This window comes from Sceloporus occidentalis, unplaced genomic scaffold (genome assembly GCF_023333645.1).
Source record: "Sceloporus occidentalis isolate IW3139 unplaced genomic scaffold, rSceOcc1.0.p SCAF_172, whole genome shotgun sequence".
In the NCBI taxonomy this organism is placed as follows: Eukaryota; Metazoa; Chordata; class Lepidosauria; order Squamata; family Phrynosomatidae; genus Sceloporus; species Sceloporus occidentalis.
The window spans coordinates 180,190-196,596 of NW_028317152.1; the positions used below are offsets into that span (position 1 = coordinate 180,190).

At 40.2% G+C, this 16,407-nt stretch overlaps 1 protein-coding gene across 1 annotated transcript in view; it reads left to right on the plus strand.

Annotated features, from left to right (window-relative positions):
* Window positions 1-11,011, plus strand: part of LOC149279305 (Golgi-specific brefeldin A-resistance guanine nucleotide exchange factor 1-like) — a 168,495-nt gene extending 157,484 nt beyond the window's left edge. The window contains exons 36-39 of the mRNA XM_089501339.1: window positions 4,266-4,379; window positions 5,264-5,441; window positions 10,220-10,228; window positions 10,734-11,011. Coding sequence (XP_089357465.1) covers window positions 4,266-4,379; window positions 5,264-5,441; window positions 10,220-10,228; window positions 10,734-11,011 — 579 coding nt within the window. The remainder of the gene's footprint in view (window positions 1-4,265; window positions 4,380-5,263; window positions 5,442-10,219; window positions 10,229-10,733) is intronic.
* The last annotated feature ends 5,396 nt before the right edge of the window (window positions 11,012-16,407 follow it).

Genomic DNA, 16,407 nt, shown 5'->3' on the forward strand with positions numbered 1-16,407 from the left:
CTTTTAGTTGAAAAATCTTTTACTCATCTATAAAATTTAATAAAAAAACCTGCTAAATAGATTCTACTATTTGTCCTGAGTTTAGAAATACCCAATGTTTTTATGTTCTTTTGATTTTTTCTACACATTATGGGGCAATAAGTACAGGTAGCGTTTTGCTATTTCAAAGCCATTTTTTCCAAATCTGGTAATTCTTCCCCCATGTGCCATTTCGGGTATCTTTGAACCCGGCCAATGCAATTTACCCCATCAAGTCATATATTTTTGAAAACTAGACAGCCCAGGGTATTCCAAATGCTAGTATTTTAACCCTTTCCAAGCACTTATTCTGCCATCAGCCTTTGTCAAACTTTATGGTAGTAATTTTTTTGCATTTGTTTTTTCACACACATTTTACTTCAGGTATGAATAAACAGGTCCTGGTATATGTCACTATCATAAAACACCCCAATATGTGTTTAGCAACATCTCCTGAGTACAGCGATACATCACATGAATGATTTTGCCTGGCTGTTTGGGGGCAAAAGGGCCACATTTGGGGCATGCACATTTTTCAATGTTTAACTTTGGCATTTGGGGATCCACTGCCCATGCCCTATTTGGTACATCTTTGAGCCGGGCCATTTCAGTGTGCCCAATAAACCCATATATTTTTGAAAACTAGACACCCCAGGGTATTTCAAATGCTAGTATTTTAACTCTTTCCATGCACCATATCTACCACCAGTCTTTGTCAAACTTTGTGGTAGTCATTTTTTTGCATTTGTTTTGTCACACACATTTTACTTCAGGTATGAATTAAAAAGTTCTCGTATATGTCACTATCACAAAACACCCCAATATGTGTTCAGCATATCCACTGATCCACTGCCCATGCCCTATTTGGTACATCTTTGAGCCGGGCCATTTCAGTGTGCCCAACAAAACCATATATTTTTGAAAACTAGACACCACAGGGTATTTTAAATGCTGGTATTTTAACTCTTTGCATGCACACATTTTACCACCAGCATTTTTTCAAAGTTTGCAGTAGTATTTTTGTGTGTATTTTTCCCCCACACACCTACTTTATGTATGAATTTACAGCTCCTGGTATATGCTGCTGTCACATCCCAATATGTGTTCAGCAACATCTCCTGAGTACAGTGATACCCCACATGCATGTACTAAACTAAAAGGCCACATTTGGTACGTGTGCATTTTTCTAATTGGAAATTAGATGTGTGGCCATCCTTCCCCTCGTGTTAATTGGGACCTTGTTGAACCTGGCCAATTCAATTTACCCCACCAAATCATACATTTTTTAAAAGTAGACACCCCATGGGCATTTAATATGCCAGTATTTTAACTCTTTCCATGCGAGAATTGTTTTAAGCTAATATGCTAATTTTAGGACTTGCTCACAAAAATATATTTTTTATATATATATATTTATTTTTGCCTTTTTTTAAAAAAAATTTTACTTTTTTTTCAACTTGAAGGTTCCCCTGATAGTGACATCAGTGGGAAATTATTTTTACATTTTACAATTTTTTTCTAATTATTATTCATTTTATTTTATTTTTAATTTATTTTTACTAATCACACTGTGATTAGAAAGCTGAGCTCCATTGACTTGCATGGTTGAATGCAGTACCTGTATTCAACCTGCAAGTGGAGCCAGAGTTCTCTAGAGGGTCTGGAGACCATCTAGCGAACTTTTTCGTCTTTGTTTTTTTTTTCCCGGGCCGCCGCCATCTTGCTGATGGCGAAGATCACCGGCAGCTGCGGCTGTGACCGCTCTCCGGAGCGGTCACAGTCCATCCCAAGGTAAGTGTTTGGTGTCGCTGGATGCCTCCTGATCCTGATGACGTCCCGGGGAGGGGCCAGAGATGTGGCGATCATGGCGTTGCTGAATGCCTTGAGGTCGTTTCGGTGCAGAAAGCGAAAATAGATCGCTTTCTGCACCCGTTTAAAGACGTGCCGGTCCTGGCACGTCAATTGTCGTTAACGACTTGATTTTCGGTGACGTGCCTGGACCGGCAATTGTCATCAAGGGGTTAACAACCTATGACGTGCCTGACACGTCATTAAACAAGCTTTCTTCGCTTAGACTGTGTTGCTGTAATGCCTCGATGTTGAGGCATTCAGCAACACCGAGATCGGCATCATGGGCGTCAACATCCGCCATACACTGTGTGCCCATTTTAAAAGCAACACCGAACACTTACCCCAGGTTGCGCTGTGATCGGTCACAATCGCCACTGCGACTGATTTTGGAGCCCAGCTTTCTGATCACTATGTGATTAGTAAAATATTTTTTTACAAATGTACAGCGGACATTTACTTTCAAGGGATCCATGTATAAAGTGCATATAGAGGCAAAAGGTGATCATTGTTGACCTTGTTTGCATGTGCCTACCCAGAATCCCTTGTGGTTGTAGCAGTGCCATGAGATTTCTGAGGGGAAAAAACAAGCCTTCTGGCTTGTCTGGTGTTTGTAGATTAGTGTGTAGCAATGCTTCTACAACCATAGTTTTATCAAAGGTAAGTAACACACCAACATTTGGACAAAAAAATCAATAACTATATATATTTATATTCTTCTGTTCAGCTTTACCCTTACTCTTATAGTCAAACCTTTTGTTGTTGGCATGTTTAATGTCCAGTCCAGTCTCTAGTTATGCTGTCCTCCAGGCAGTTGTAAGATGGATAAGGTGGTTATATAATAGTTGGGGGGGGTCTTACTAAGATCAAGTGTCTGATGTCCTGCCATTGCTAGATGTGCCAAGACAAAACACATTTATGGTAACACGTTCCGCCACCATGAGGTATAGAATTGAAAGACGCAATCTGGCCACTTTATCTCCTCCCCCTTTGTTATACACTAAGCACCCCATGGTACCAGATAAAGATAGATAGATTCCATTGCATATTTTTTCAAAACAAGAGACCACTAGAGAATGCTTGAGCAACTTACTCTGAACCGCATAGTGTATGCACTGCCAGTGGATCAATTGCAAAACCATTGCCTTTCTTTTACATTAGCTAAGTATTTAAAACCCAGTAACCCCAATCTTAAAGGTTTACTTAGGAGCATTCTGCTAAGTTAAAACCAAAGTACATGCTTCTATAAAAATATTTTACCACAAAATTAGAGCGGATATTATTGTGACCTTTGCTAATTTCTCACTAGCTTAGCTTTATATGAGGAATATATAATTTTCAACCTCTTAAAAAATGTCCCAAAAACCAATATTGAAGGCATAGAACATCATGAAGTGAACAGCCGTGCGTACTCATCTTGCAGTGATGACCAGGGATAGATTTCTAACTTAAAAAATTATAACAACCTTTGCCTTCTTAGGACTGAACCATCATATGATATACAGTAAAACTGATTGAACACCACATGTTTAACACATTTAAGGAAAATCTATACCCCATAGCAGAATATCTGCATCAATTAACCCAGTACAAATGAAGGCTGATTTTCAAGCAATATATACCTTCCAAGAGGGCAAGGTATAAGCTTTGTGAAAGTGTGACAAGGTACACTTTCTCCTTTCAGGTTTATAAGGAGAACTTGCATTTAAATCCCCCAGGCTGCCCTAATTCTGTGGGGACAAGTGGTAAAATTGCCTGGGACCTCATCCTACCCCTTAATTATGGGTATTGTGTGTGTGTGTGTGTGTGTGGACAACTATTACACAGCTGTCCCTTTATTTCAAAATTGTTTTTTGTTTCAGACTGTGACCTGTGGGTCTGTACTGTAAAGCTCTCCCAAAGTATCTTTTACAGACCAGGCCAAGTCATGGGTCTGTCATTGCTTTCCACCATAAGTGTGTGTATTTTGTCCACGACACACAGTGAGTCCATTGTGACTACATACGTCAAAGGAAAAATGCCACTAAACCAAATTGCATAGCAGACTACAATGAGCACATAGGTGGTGTTGACTTGGCTGACAACCATGTTTGGTTAACTGCAAAGCCAAAATTTGGTATAAGAAAGTTGCCATTTGTTTAATACAAATGACGAAGTTCGATTCGTTTGAATTATGTATAAAAAAAATATACCTTCAGTTCAAGCAGAAGGTCATCTAAGTTCTCCTTTTTGAACAGATCCCTAACCCTGCTCTTCTGCAGCCTCCTTGCGCAGTGGGCATCCCCCTGGATAAGGCACCACAGGCACCTGCCTGAGCCTTTCGGTACTAAAAACATTTTTTTTTGTTAAACAGTATTTCATAAAGGATATTTAACACTTTTTGCATGTTTTGTGTGTAGGTCTTCCTGCAACATCTTTCTCCCTTGCTCTCCCTGGCTACATTTGCTGCCCTGTGGTTGACAATACTTGATTTCATGGACAAGTACATGCACGCCGGCTCAAGTGACCTACTGGTATGGATCCATACAGTCAACAGTTGATTAAATTTATTTGAACATGCGTTAGGTGTGTGGTTAATGTGTTAATACAGTACATTTTAAAGTAGCCAACAAAATTTTTTTTTCATGAATCGGTAGTTGTTTTTTTTTCTCTCATGTGTAAATTAGCTATTCAGTGGTTTGCACGTCTCTTGAGGTCAGTTAAATTATAATGGCTTTTCCTATATTCATTTTAGTAATGCTATGATTGATAATGTATAAATTTTAAATTGATAATATTAGATATTTGTTACTATACTTAACTAGACCAGCATGCCCCTATTCCACGGATACGTGAAATAAGTGTAAATATCCAGTATTAAAGCTTTTTTAACCCATTGGGTCCCCTTAACGCGTGTGGCAAGAAGCCCCTTAGGACCCCTTATCCACAGTCTGGACTCTACTCTGTACTGGCTTCCTGACAATTCATCATGTATAACAGCGCTCAAGGTTACATTATCATTGAATATGTAATATACAATCCATGTAAAGCATGGATGTAGCCATATGGAACATAAACAAATGTATGTGGAGTATGACTGTATTTAGGAGATGTTGCTGAACCTAAATTGGGTCATTCTTCAGCTGTGGTGCTTACAGTATAGAAGAAAAAATTTCAAAAATGTGATTTTTTTTTTTTCTGTTTTTAGTATAGGTTTTTTTTTATCTGTTATCACTAGTTATTATGTTTTATATATTTCTATTATTTAAAAAAAAAGGTCCTACTTCTCCAACAAAATGATGTATAACTTGTTTGGGTACACCAACTATGGAAGCAAACATATTGTAAAATATATTTTGGTTATGAAAAAAACCCAGGACTGAATGGGTTAAACTGCAAGCATTTTCATTTGTTCCAGATGGAGGCTATTCCTGAGTCTCTTAAAAACATGCTACTAGTTATGGACACTGCAGGAATTTTTCACAGTGCAGACTCTAGAACTGGATACTCGGACCTATGGGAAATAACATGGGAGAGGATAGATTGCTTTCTTCCTCATCTGAGGGAAGAACTTTTCAAGCAAACAGTCATCCAAGGTATGTCCTAGGTTATTCTGTACAACTGATGTAGGTTTCCTGTGCCAACTGTCATTTTTATGCATAGCCCATATGATCTTAAACAGCATGTTCATCACAAATACTGGTACTGCTGATTATTTTATATATATATAATTATATGTATATTTGTGTAACCCCTCACACTACATAAATTTAAATCTACCCCTTTCCCTCAATACATACGTTTTTACAATCAATATTTGCAAAGTTGTTTTTTTTAATTGGTAACCAAGGTATTTCTTGCTCTTACATTCAGAGCTTCCCCATGTGGCTGCACCAGAGCACTGTTCTTCTGCTCCTACAGACTTAAGGACTTCTACTCCAGCACAGTTGGAAAAACAACCTGAAAAAGGACCATGTGGTAAGATTTACGTAGAACACAAAGTACATCTAAATAAAAGATGGAGCTATCAAAAGCATATTGAATTGCTTCTTATATTAACCCCTCAATGACAATTCTGTTTCTTACTCGTAGTATGTTGTGGGACAATGGCTCCATTGTCGGGCCGGCCCTGTCTAGTTCTACCATCAGCCTTTGTCAAACTTTATGGTAGTATTTTTTTTTTTACACACGTTGTACTCCAGGTATAAATTTACAGCTCCTGGTATATGTCACTGCCAAACATCCCAATATGTGTTCAGCAACATCTCCTGAGCGCAGTGATACCCCACATGCATGGGTTTGTTAGGTTGTTCGCGGACTAAAAGGCCCTTTTTGAGAGGTGTGCATTTTTCAAATTGTCAAAAAGTCTGCCCACATATACTATTTCGGGCATCTTTGAAGCCAGCCAATACAATTTACCCCATCAAACCAAATATTTTTGAAAACTATATTTTTTATTTTTTTCACACACGTACTTCAGGTATAAATGTACTGCTCCTGCTATATGTCCGTGTCAAACAACACCCCAATACGTGTTCAGTAACATCTCCTGAGTGCAGTGACCGGTGCGGCGGCAGCCATTTTTCTTACGGGGAGGGCTTTCCTCCCTGGATCCACAGTCAGCCTCACTTCTGAGGCTTCCGTGGATGCTGCAAAACCGCCGAAACGGCAGCCCGTACATGTACGGGCTTTGTTGTTATCACGTTGCACTGCAAGCCCGTACATGTACGGGCTTTGTCGTTAAGGGGTTCAATTTGTATAGTCCGTGTTTTATTCATAATTAAAATGTTACTAAAAGTAGCTACGGTACAGTACACCAATAGTGATCGATTATTTAAATGTTATTGGCATATAAAGATAAATATACACAATAGATGTTTATATTTGGTATATTGGTGTATTTGTATGCATATACACTGATCAGCTATAACATTATGACCATTATTATGGCACCTGTCAGTGGGTGGGATATATTAAGCAGCAAGTGAACATTTCATCCTCATCCTCAGTTGATGTGTTAAAAGCAGAAAAAAAATGACAAGGGTCAATTTCTGATGGCTAGACGACTAGGTCAGAGGATCTCCAAAACTGCAGCTTATATGGGGTGTCTGCAATGGTCAGTACCTATCAAAAGCGGTCCAAGGAAGGAAAAGCGGTGCAGTGGCGACAGGGTCATTTAACCCCTTCGTGACAAAGGCTGATTTTACTTTTTGTACCCTTCGTGACAATGGCCGTTTTAACATTTCTGCGCTGCTCGTGTTTAGCTGTAATTTTCTTCTTTCCCGTTTACTGAACCCACACACATTAGATATTGTTTTTTTCAGGACAAGAAGGGCTTTCTTTAGATGACATTGTTTTGATTGTATCATATTATTTACTACTAAAAAAAGTATAAAATATGGTGAAAAAATTAGAAAAAAATGACTGTTTCTAACTTTTAGTTGAAAAATCTTTTACTCATTTATAAAAGGTAATGAAAAAACCTGCTAAATGGATTCTACTATTTGTCCTGCGTTTAGAAATACCCAATGTTTTTATGTTTTTTTTGCTTTTTTCTACCCATTATGGGGCAATAAGTACAGGTAGCGTTTTGCTATTTCAAAGCCATTTTTTCCAAATCTGGTAATTCTTCCCCCCATGTGCCATTTCGGGTATCTTTGAACCCGGCCAATGCAATTTACCCCATCAAATCATATATTTTTGAAAACTAGACACCCCAGGGTATTTCAAATGCTAGTATTTTAACTCTTTCCATGCACCATATCTACCACCAGTCTTTGTCAAACTTTGTGGTAGTCATTTTTTTGCATTTGGTTTTCCACACACATTTTACTTCAGGTATGAATTAAAAAGTTCTCGTATATGTCACTATCACAAAACACCCCAATATGTGTTCAGCAACATCTCCTGAGTACAGCGATACCTCACATGAATGATTTTGCTAGGCCGTTTGGGGGCAAAAGGGCCACATTTGGGGCATGCGCATTTTTCAATGTTGAACTTTGGCATTTGGGGATCCACTGCCCATGCCCTATTTGGTACATCTTTGAGCCGGGCCATTTCAGTGTGCCCAACAAAACCATATATTTTTCAAAACTAGACACCACAGGGTATTTTAAATGCTGGTATTTTAACTCTTTGCATGCACACATTTTACCACCAGCATGTTTTCAAAGTTTACAGTAGTATTTTTGTGTGTGTATTTTTCCCACACACACCTACTTTATGTATGAATTTACAGCTCCTGGTATATGCCGCTGTCACACGACACCCCATAATGTGTTCAGCAACATCTCCTGAGTGCAGTGATATCCCACATGCATGGGTTTGTCATTTTTGTGGGAACTAAAAGGCCACATTTGGTACGTGTGCATTTTTTTTGGGTGCAGAAAGCGAAAACAGATCGCTTTCTGCACCTGTTTAAAGACTGGCACGTCAATTGTCGTAAAGCACATGCTTTTCCGTGTCGTGCCAGGACCGGCAATTGTCGTTAAGGGGTTAATGATGTGTGGTCAAATCCAACAGATGAGCTTCTGTAGCTGAAATTGCTGAAAAAGTTTAATGTTGGTTATATATTGTTCTTTTCAGGACAAGAAGGGTTTTCTTTAGATGTCGTTGTTTTGATTGTATCATATTATTTACTATAAAAAAGTATAAAATATGGTGACAAATTTAGAAACAAAAGACTATCTAACTTTTACTTGAAAAATCTTTTACTCATCTATAAAAGCTAATGAAAAAACCTAATTAGATTCTACTATTTGTTCTGAGTTTAGAAATACCCAATGTTTTTATGTTTTTTGGCTTTTTTCTGTACGTTATGGGGCAATAAGTACAGGTAGCGTTTTGCTATTTCAAAACCATTTTTTCCAATTCTGGTAATTCTTCCCCCCATGTGCTATTTCGGGTGTTTTTGAAGCCGGCCAATGCAATTTACCCCATCAAATCATATATTTTTTGAAAACTAGACACTCCAGGGCAGGGCCGGCCCAAGACAAAATGCCGCCTGGGGCGAAGTTTAAAATGCCGCGCCCCCACGAAATGACGTCATCTTCCGGCGCTCAACATTACAAGCCGGCACCGAGACCGAGCTAAAGGGCTCGCAGAGGAGAGAGAGAGGGGCGCCGAGCGGGTATGGACAACTTGGTAAGATAAAACCACTCGGCGCCCTCTCTCTCTTCTCGGCTTAAAAAAAAAAATAAAAAAAAATGTGCCGCCTGGAGCGGTTGCCCCACTCGGCTCCATTGTCGGGCCGGCCCTGCTCCAGGGTATTTCAAATGCTAGTATTTTAACTCTTTCTATGCACTAATTCTACCACCAGTCTTTGTCAAACTTTGTGGTAGTCATTTTTTTGCCTTTTTTTCACACACAGTTTACTTCAGGTATGAATTAACAGGTACCGGCATATGTCACTGTTATAAAACAATATGTGTTCAGCATCTCCTGAGTACAGTGATAGCCCATATGAATTGGTTTGCTGTTTGGGGGCAAAAGGGCCACATTTGGGGCATGCACATTTTTCAATGTTGAATTTTGGCATTTGGTGATCCACTGCCCATGCCCTATTTGGTACATCTTTGAGCCCGGCCATTTCAGTGTGCCCAATAAACCCATATATATTTGAAAACTAGACACCCCAGGGTATTTCAAATGCTGCTAATTTAACTCTTTGCATGCACACATTTTACCACCAGCATTTTTTCAAAGCTTGCAGCCGTATTTTTTTGTGTGTATTTTTCCCCACACATAATTTAGGTATTAATTTACAGCTCCTGCTATATGTTACTGTCACACAACACCCCAATATGTGTTCAGCAACATCTCATAAGTACAGCGTACCCACATACATGGGTTTGTTGGGTTTTTGGGGGACTGAAAGGCCACATTTGGGACGTGTGCATTTTTCTAATTGGGAATTAGACATGTGGTCATCCTTCCCCCTGTGTTAATTTTAATGGTAGGTTTATTTGAACAGTGTTCAAATTATAAATTGATTTGCATTTTACTCAGTGAAATAAGTACTTGACTCCTTTGCAAAACATGACTTAGTACTTGGTGGCAAAACCCTTGTTGGCAATCACAGAGGTCAGATGTTTTTTGTAGTTGGCCACCAGGTTTGCACACATCTCAGGAGGAATTTTGTCCCACTCCTCTTTGCAGATCCTCTCCAAGTCATTAAAGTTTCGAGGCTGATATTTGGCAACTCGAACCTTCAGCTCCCTCCACAGATTTTCTGTGGGATTAAGGTCTGGAGACTGGCCACTCCAGGACCTTAATGTGCTTCTTCTTGAGCCACTCCTTTGTTGCCTTGGCTGTGTGTTTTGGGTCATTGTCATGCTGGAATACCCATCCATAACCCAGGTTCTCACCCAAGATTTTGACGGCCCCATCCATTGTCCCTTTGATGCAGTGAAGTTGTCCTGTCCCCTTAGCAAAAAAACACCCCCAAAGCATTATGTTTCCACCTCCATGTTTGACGGTGGGGATGGTGTTCTTGGGGTCATAGGCATCATTCCTCCTCCACCAAACACAGCGAATTGAGTTGATGCCAATTAGCTCTATTTTGGTCTGACCACAGCACTTTCACCCAGTTTTTCTCTGAATCATTCGGCTGTTCATTGGCAAGCTTCAAACAGGCTGATGCCCGGGGAAGGGGCCAGAAATGACCCCTGATGCCGATCTCTGTGTTGCTGAATGCCTCGACATCTAATCATTACAGCAACACTGTTTGGATGAAGAAAGCAACCCGTTTAAAGCCATAACATGCCAGGTGTGTGAATTGTCGTTAAGAGTTATTTTTATCTGTAGAAAATATATATAGATGTATATTTATATGTAATTTCTCTATGTATATCTATATGTAATTTCTTTTTCGTTTCTCTCTTCAGACCCAGAATCACCATGTGCATCAATACCTGCAAATTCAGCAGCTGTGCCCAGTTCACCCTGCAATCCGATAAGAATAAGTCCTGTCACAGAGATACCTTCTAACATTACACAATCACCTCTCATCTTGCACCCTCTTACATCCCCACTTCAAGTGGGTGTCCCTGCAATGTCACTGCCAATTATCCTTAATCCAGCTTTAATAGAGGCTACTTCTCCAGTGCCTCTTCTTTCCACCCCTCGCCCTGGTGATTCTACATCTGTTTCAGAGGTCAACTAATTCCTGGCCTTGTGGACTTTGCTCCTCAATTAATTGTGAATTTTGTAACACTGCTGGTCAGGACAAGACTAGGTGCTGTTTTTATTCAAAGGACACCATTATTTAAGAGTAAAATAGCCAATTGGGTAAATCTGCAAGGGAAGGAAATAACATGCCTGTAATCTTCCTGGATTTGTGTCCCAAAGAGTTATCCACCTACAACAAAACAGTGACACATTGTATATAATGTATCAACTTTTTCAATGTAAAATATACTAGAGTCTAGCGTGGGATACAAAAAGCCATTGTTGAATAATAGAAAAATCAGTTCCCATCCCTTAACTCTTTCAGTTAAATATGAGACATCTAAGTTTTATTTTAACCATGACATTCCATTGTTCTTGAAATGTAGCTGATTGGTACGTGGTTTTCCCAGAATACTATTGTCTTCAAATATCTCTGCATCATTCAGCTGTACTTTTAGCATGCCTTCATTGTCATTAACAATATTTTAAAGTCATTGAACTCGTCATCTAGGATACAAATATATTTTTATCTCCTTTTTTTCACAATTAGTCATCAATTCGATATCATATTATCTGTGTAGACTCAGTTTAATGTACAGTATACAACTGGCAAATTGCAATTTCTCAAACAGTTGCAATTCCGTATCAGATAATATATTCACATTGTCACCAAGCGTTAAATAAATGTGTGAAAATGCATTCACTAAACCAAGTTTGCGTTGAGTTCAACAGTTTAACTGCTATCATCACTTTGCATTCTTCAGATGTAATCCCAGTGAGTTTCTCCTGCTGGAAATGCTTTGTCAAATATACAATATGTTGTAGCTTGTTTCCAAACAATGAAAATGTAAATTTAAGCTATGTCCATAAATTTTACTTTTGCACAATAAAAAGCCCCCAATCCCATTTATGTTAATATTTAAGAGTTTTTCCAAATTTATTGGCATTTAACCCTGGCATGTGTAATGGCACAGTGTCACTAAACTATTGATATCTAAAAATGTTAAATCATTCTGAAACTGCAGTGACTTATCAATAGTTACTTTACCTTTTAGCAGTATAAGAACATTTTATATAGTGCGATTTTACTTTACCAAATATAGTTTTTTTAAACTTTTTATTTGCAAGAACACAATATATGTAAGCAAACAAAATATGAAGGTTTCAAAGTATACATAGGAACAACAATAATTTCTCAATTATGTAACGGACTGAATTTCTACAATTTTAATCATGTGAAGCATCCTAAGAGTGAGATTGTGAAAATTTAGTACATCAGATTTGACACACCATGTGGGCAGGAAGGAGGCAAACTGTATTAGAGTGAAATTAGCCGGGTCTTGCTAAACTAATACAATATTTGTTGACAGTGTATCCATTTGGCATAGCATAAACAAACATCATTATGTAACAAAGTTTTGTTGCCCTGGGAATCGGATAAAACACATTTTATAGGCTGCACAGAAGGAAAAAAGAACAAAAAGAAAACCACACACAAGATGAAACATCCCATGCCACAAAAACATTGACCACCTCAAGCTTAGGCACTCTAAGCGCACAGCCTCCCACCCAGTCCCGCCTCACCAAGAATGTGAATAAAATTCAAAAATTTAACCCTGGGCAAGTGAAAATATTTCCCCATAGAAAGGCTATTGGCACCTAGATTCCCTGGACAGGAGGCTGACCCTGTAAGTTTTTGCAATAGGATCCAATCAGTGTTGCGGAATGTCCGATGAAGAGAAGACTGGAAGCATCTAAGGTGGCAATGTGAGAGCCCAACCTATTATAAAAAAATGTTTGGCTTTCCTTTCTTTTTTAATGTTCACAAGCTGAAATCTTGATGTTCAACAATATAATGTAACTGTATTGTTAGATACACACTGTTAAAGTCTTAGATTAGTAACTACACAGATAATCTCCAATGTTAAAATGCAAATTTTTATGGTGTAATAAAGTCAGTAAGTTTAGTCTTTAGGTTCTTGAGTTTTGAAGGTATACAGTATATGCAGAGGACAGTCCTGTTCATATGCATTCATATAACCTACAAAAGAAAAGAAATTAATTATAAAGAAAAGCTGCATCTCTAGATGTGATATGCTTTGACATACCTTGGTACAGTGTACCCACACATATTGTATATATTTGTATACAAATATAGAGAAGTGCGCACTTAAAAGGCATAAAATCAGATTCCTGGGCTGCAGCTAGAATAATAATGACCAGTAAGTACACAAAACAAAGCAAGAATTCAGAGAATACCAGGCAAAAACCATTTAAACCCCATCAGCACCAGAAAAGAACCAGCGTTGTAGAGCGAGGGGGGTAGCCACTGCAAGCTGTAGCTTAGTGTATTCAGTAACTGTGTTTTACTGAAAACACTGTATTTAAACAGAATACGGGGGGGGGGGGATTACACACAATAGTCACAGTAAACCACACATAGTTCTCCATCAGGCATTCCTTTGCATACAACTCATTATTTGCACTGGGTCCGCCTCAGCCCAGTAGGAGGTTGCTATTGTAGTCTGAGGGGGAGTATGGTAAACACAGGTGGCTCCCTGATTTTCTGGCTGAAACCTGCTGGATATCAGATCTTGGTGCAAATACTGGCCATGGATGTCTCTGTCCTCACTTGATGGAGAATAACACACTACACATAAAACCCCCAACAAATGTAAGTACCCCAAATCCATGTCCGAGTTCCACAGTCTTTAGAGTCTCTGGTAATTGGGAAAATGTGTCACTCTGTGGCAGGTGGAAGAGGTGGTCCCAAGGGATCCTTGTACCCACTCCTGCAGGGAGGAGACTGACCCCCCAGGGAACAGAGGCTTCCATGACATATTGCTTAACCCGACAATATGTCAAAGTACCCCTATTTTTCTATGGCTAAATTGCTTACCAAGGGGCTGAAAAAAACAAGACTCTCAAGCTATTTAAAGCTTTCTCTGGACACCGTTAATGATCAACTCTATGGAAACCATGGCCTCATACATATGTCCTCATATGCCCCCCCACACACTAAAATGTTGCGGCCCTATGGTGAGTCGCATTGCTGGCCTACCAGCATACTGAAAAATTTCCGGGTAGGCTGCCTCACCCGTCTTCAGCCACCTCAATCGGCACAGGTCTCCTATGATCCACTGTGCGTCTGCATGGTGCCACTGGTGTAACTACAAGGGGCCCGGTATGACCCCTGCTACCTCTTGTTCCTGTCTCCTCATATTGAATCCAAATTTTTAGAAAGGGCCCTACCAACCTGGATCGCACTGTATGTATGTGTGACAGAGACCTGGATTTAGTAGCTCCGTCGTAGAGATCCCACTGAAAGCTTAATTGCTCAAGGGATTAACCCTTCTTATTCCCCCAAGCACTAGCTGAGAGTTATTGTAGGGGTAAAAACAGAACTCTCTTTATTGAAGACAGCACAGATATATATACAGCAAACATGAGAGGATTAAAGGTATAATCCCATCAACCACCAGATAGCGCAACCATCTATTGTCAGCAATGCCCACTCACAAAGAGTCACTATTTTGGGGTGATCCTGAAAGAGCAGTGTCAATCCCAGGGTACCATTGGAGAGCTCAGGGTCCGAAGATGTTATGATCCAAAAAGTGATGTGATCCAACGTCAGGACCCTGAGCGACAGCGTCGGAAACAATACCCAGGAATAGTCCGCGCGGTAGCGCCAGTGTTCCATAGCCGCGGCTGGAAAAACCCTGGTCATTAAGATTGGTAGTAAAACCAGGGGTCCTGAACAAGCTCCCTCTCTGTAACCACCACCGAGTTTTGCCCACCGCAAGCTTAATATCCCCTCAAAAGAGCAACGTGGTAGGGCAAAGTGCGTACATAGCGACACTGTTCCAATTGTCGCTATGCCACGGTTCCTAGCCGCGGCACAGTTCCATGAATTTGCAGCTGGGTCCCGGTCAGGCGCATTGGGCGTTTCCTGGCTTGTAGAGCCCCCATAGCCGGCTTGTCCATGGGAGTCTGGTTCCAGCAGACCAGATGGGATTTCCCAGTCCCCTGTGCCCACAATGAGCACATGGTTACTTAGACATAAAAAGGGACTGGGCTGGTAGGTAAGGAGTCTCACAGAAACCCACCAGTGCCCCCTAACCAAACTCAAACATACCCCCATGAGTCCTCAGCCTTAAAGGGTTACCCTGGCAGTATGTGTTTGTATATTTGTGTGTATGTTAGAATGGATGTGTTATTTGTGTGTGTAAGCACGGATGGGTAATTGTGTGTGTGACGGAACCCTCCATCACTGGGGCCACTGGAGAGGCCTGACAGCCAGCCTCTGGGCCCTGGCTTTATCTCTGGCAGACAGCCAGAATATGCAGCCAGGGAGTGATACCATAGTTTTAAGTTTAATGTCTTCTAAGTTCAGTCTTCTAAATCGTGGATCCAGGGCAGAGGAAACAACAACAGTGTTTGGGACGTTTTCAAAAAGGATCCCCTTCCATCTGCTTTGATGCTGGTCTGTTACTGTGGCTTGGAAGCTCTTCAGCGGAGATGATTCAAAACAGGCAACCTCATTGGACATTAACAGCCCCTTCACAAGTGCAGGCATGGAAGATGGTTACATATTCTTGGCCACTCATGAATACAGTGGCACATTCAAAGGGCTTAAAAGCAGTTGAAAGTTCCTCAAGAAGATTCCACTGTTCTGGTTTTAATTCCAAATAATCTGCGCCCCTTTGAGTGGCAGTTATGGGCCACCTTTGTTCTGTAAGTCTGTCAACAATACAGTAAGTGCTATTCCATCTAGTGCTTACATCTTGAATAAGTTTGTGCTCAGGTGTACTCATCTGCTTCTGCTTCTCCTTCAACTTGCTGCTGGCTAGCTCACTTTTTAACAAATGCTCAACTAGTCCTCTTGCAGCACTAACAGCTCTCTGAATTCCAGAGTGCTTTAATGAAGCATTGATTACCAGCTGCAAGGTGTGGCCAGTGTAGCGGATACTGGCCCACCCATGCTTGTCCTCTAGGATATTTACAGCAGCCACAATATTTGCACCACTGTCATGTACAATGGTTATTTTTTTTATCTGGAATCTCAAACTTTGCGGCGACCGCCTCTATCCATTCTTCGATGTTTGCGGCTGTATGTCTCTCTTCAACAGGCATTGTAATGAGACAGAGAGAGGTCAGCTTCCAGTCATCCCTTATGTAGTGGCATGTAATGCCAAGGTAAGTCTCAGTAGCTACACTTGTCCATTTGTCTGCTGTAAAAGCAATTCTGCAGTCATTAGCGCTGATGGCATGCTTCACATTCTGAAATGCCTCTTGGTACTTCCTCTCCACTAGTTTGGTGAAATGAGTTCTTGAGGGAAGAGTATATCCGGGGTTTAGTACACTGACCATGCTTTTGAATCCTTGGTCTTC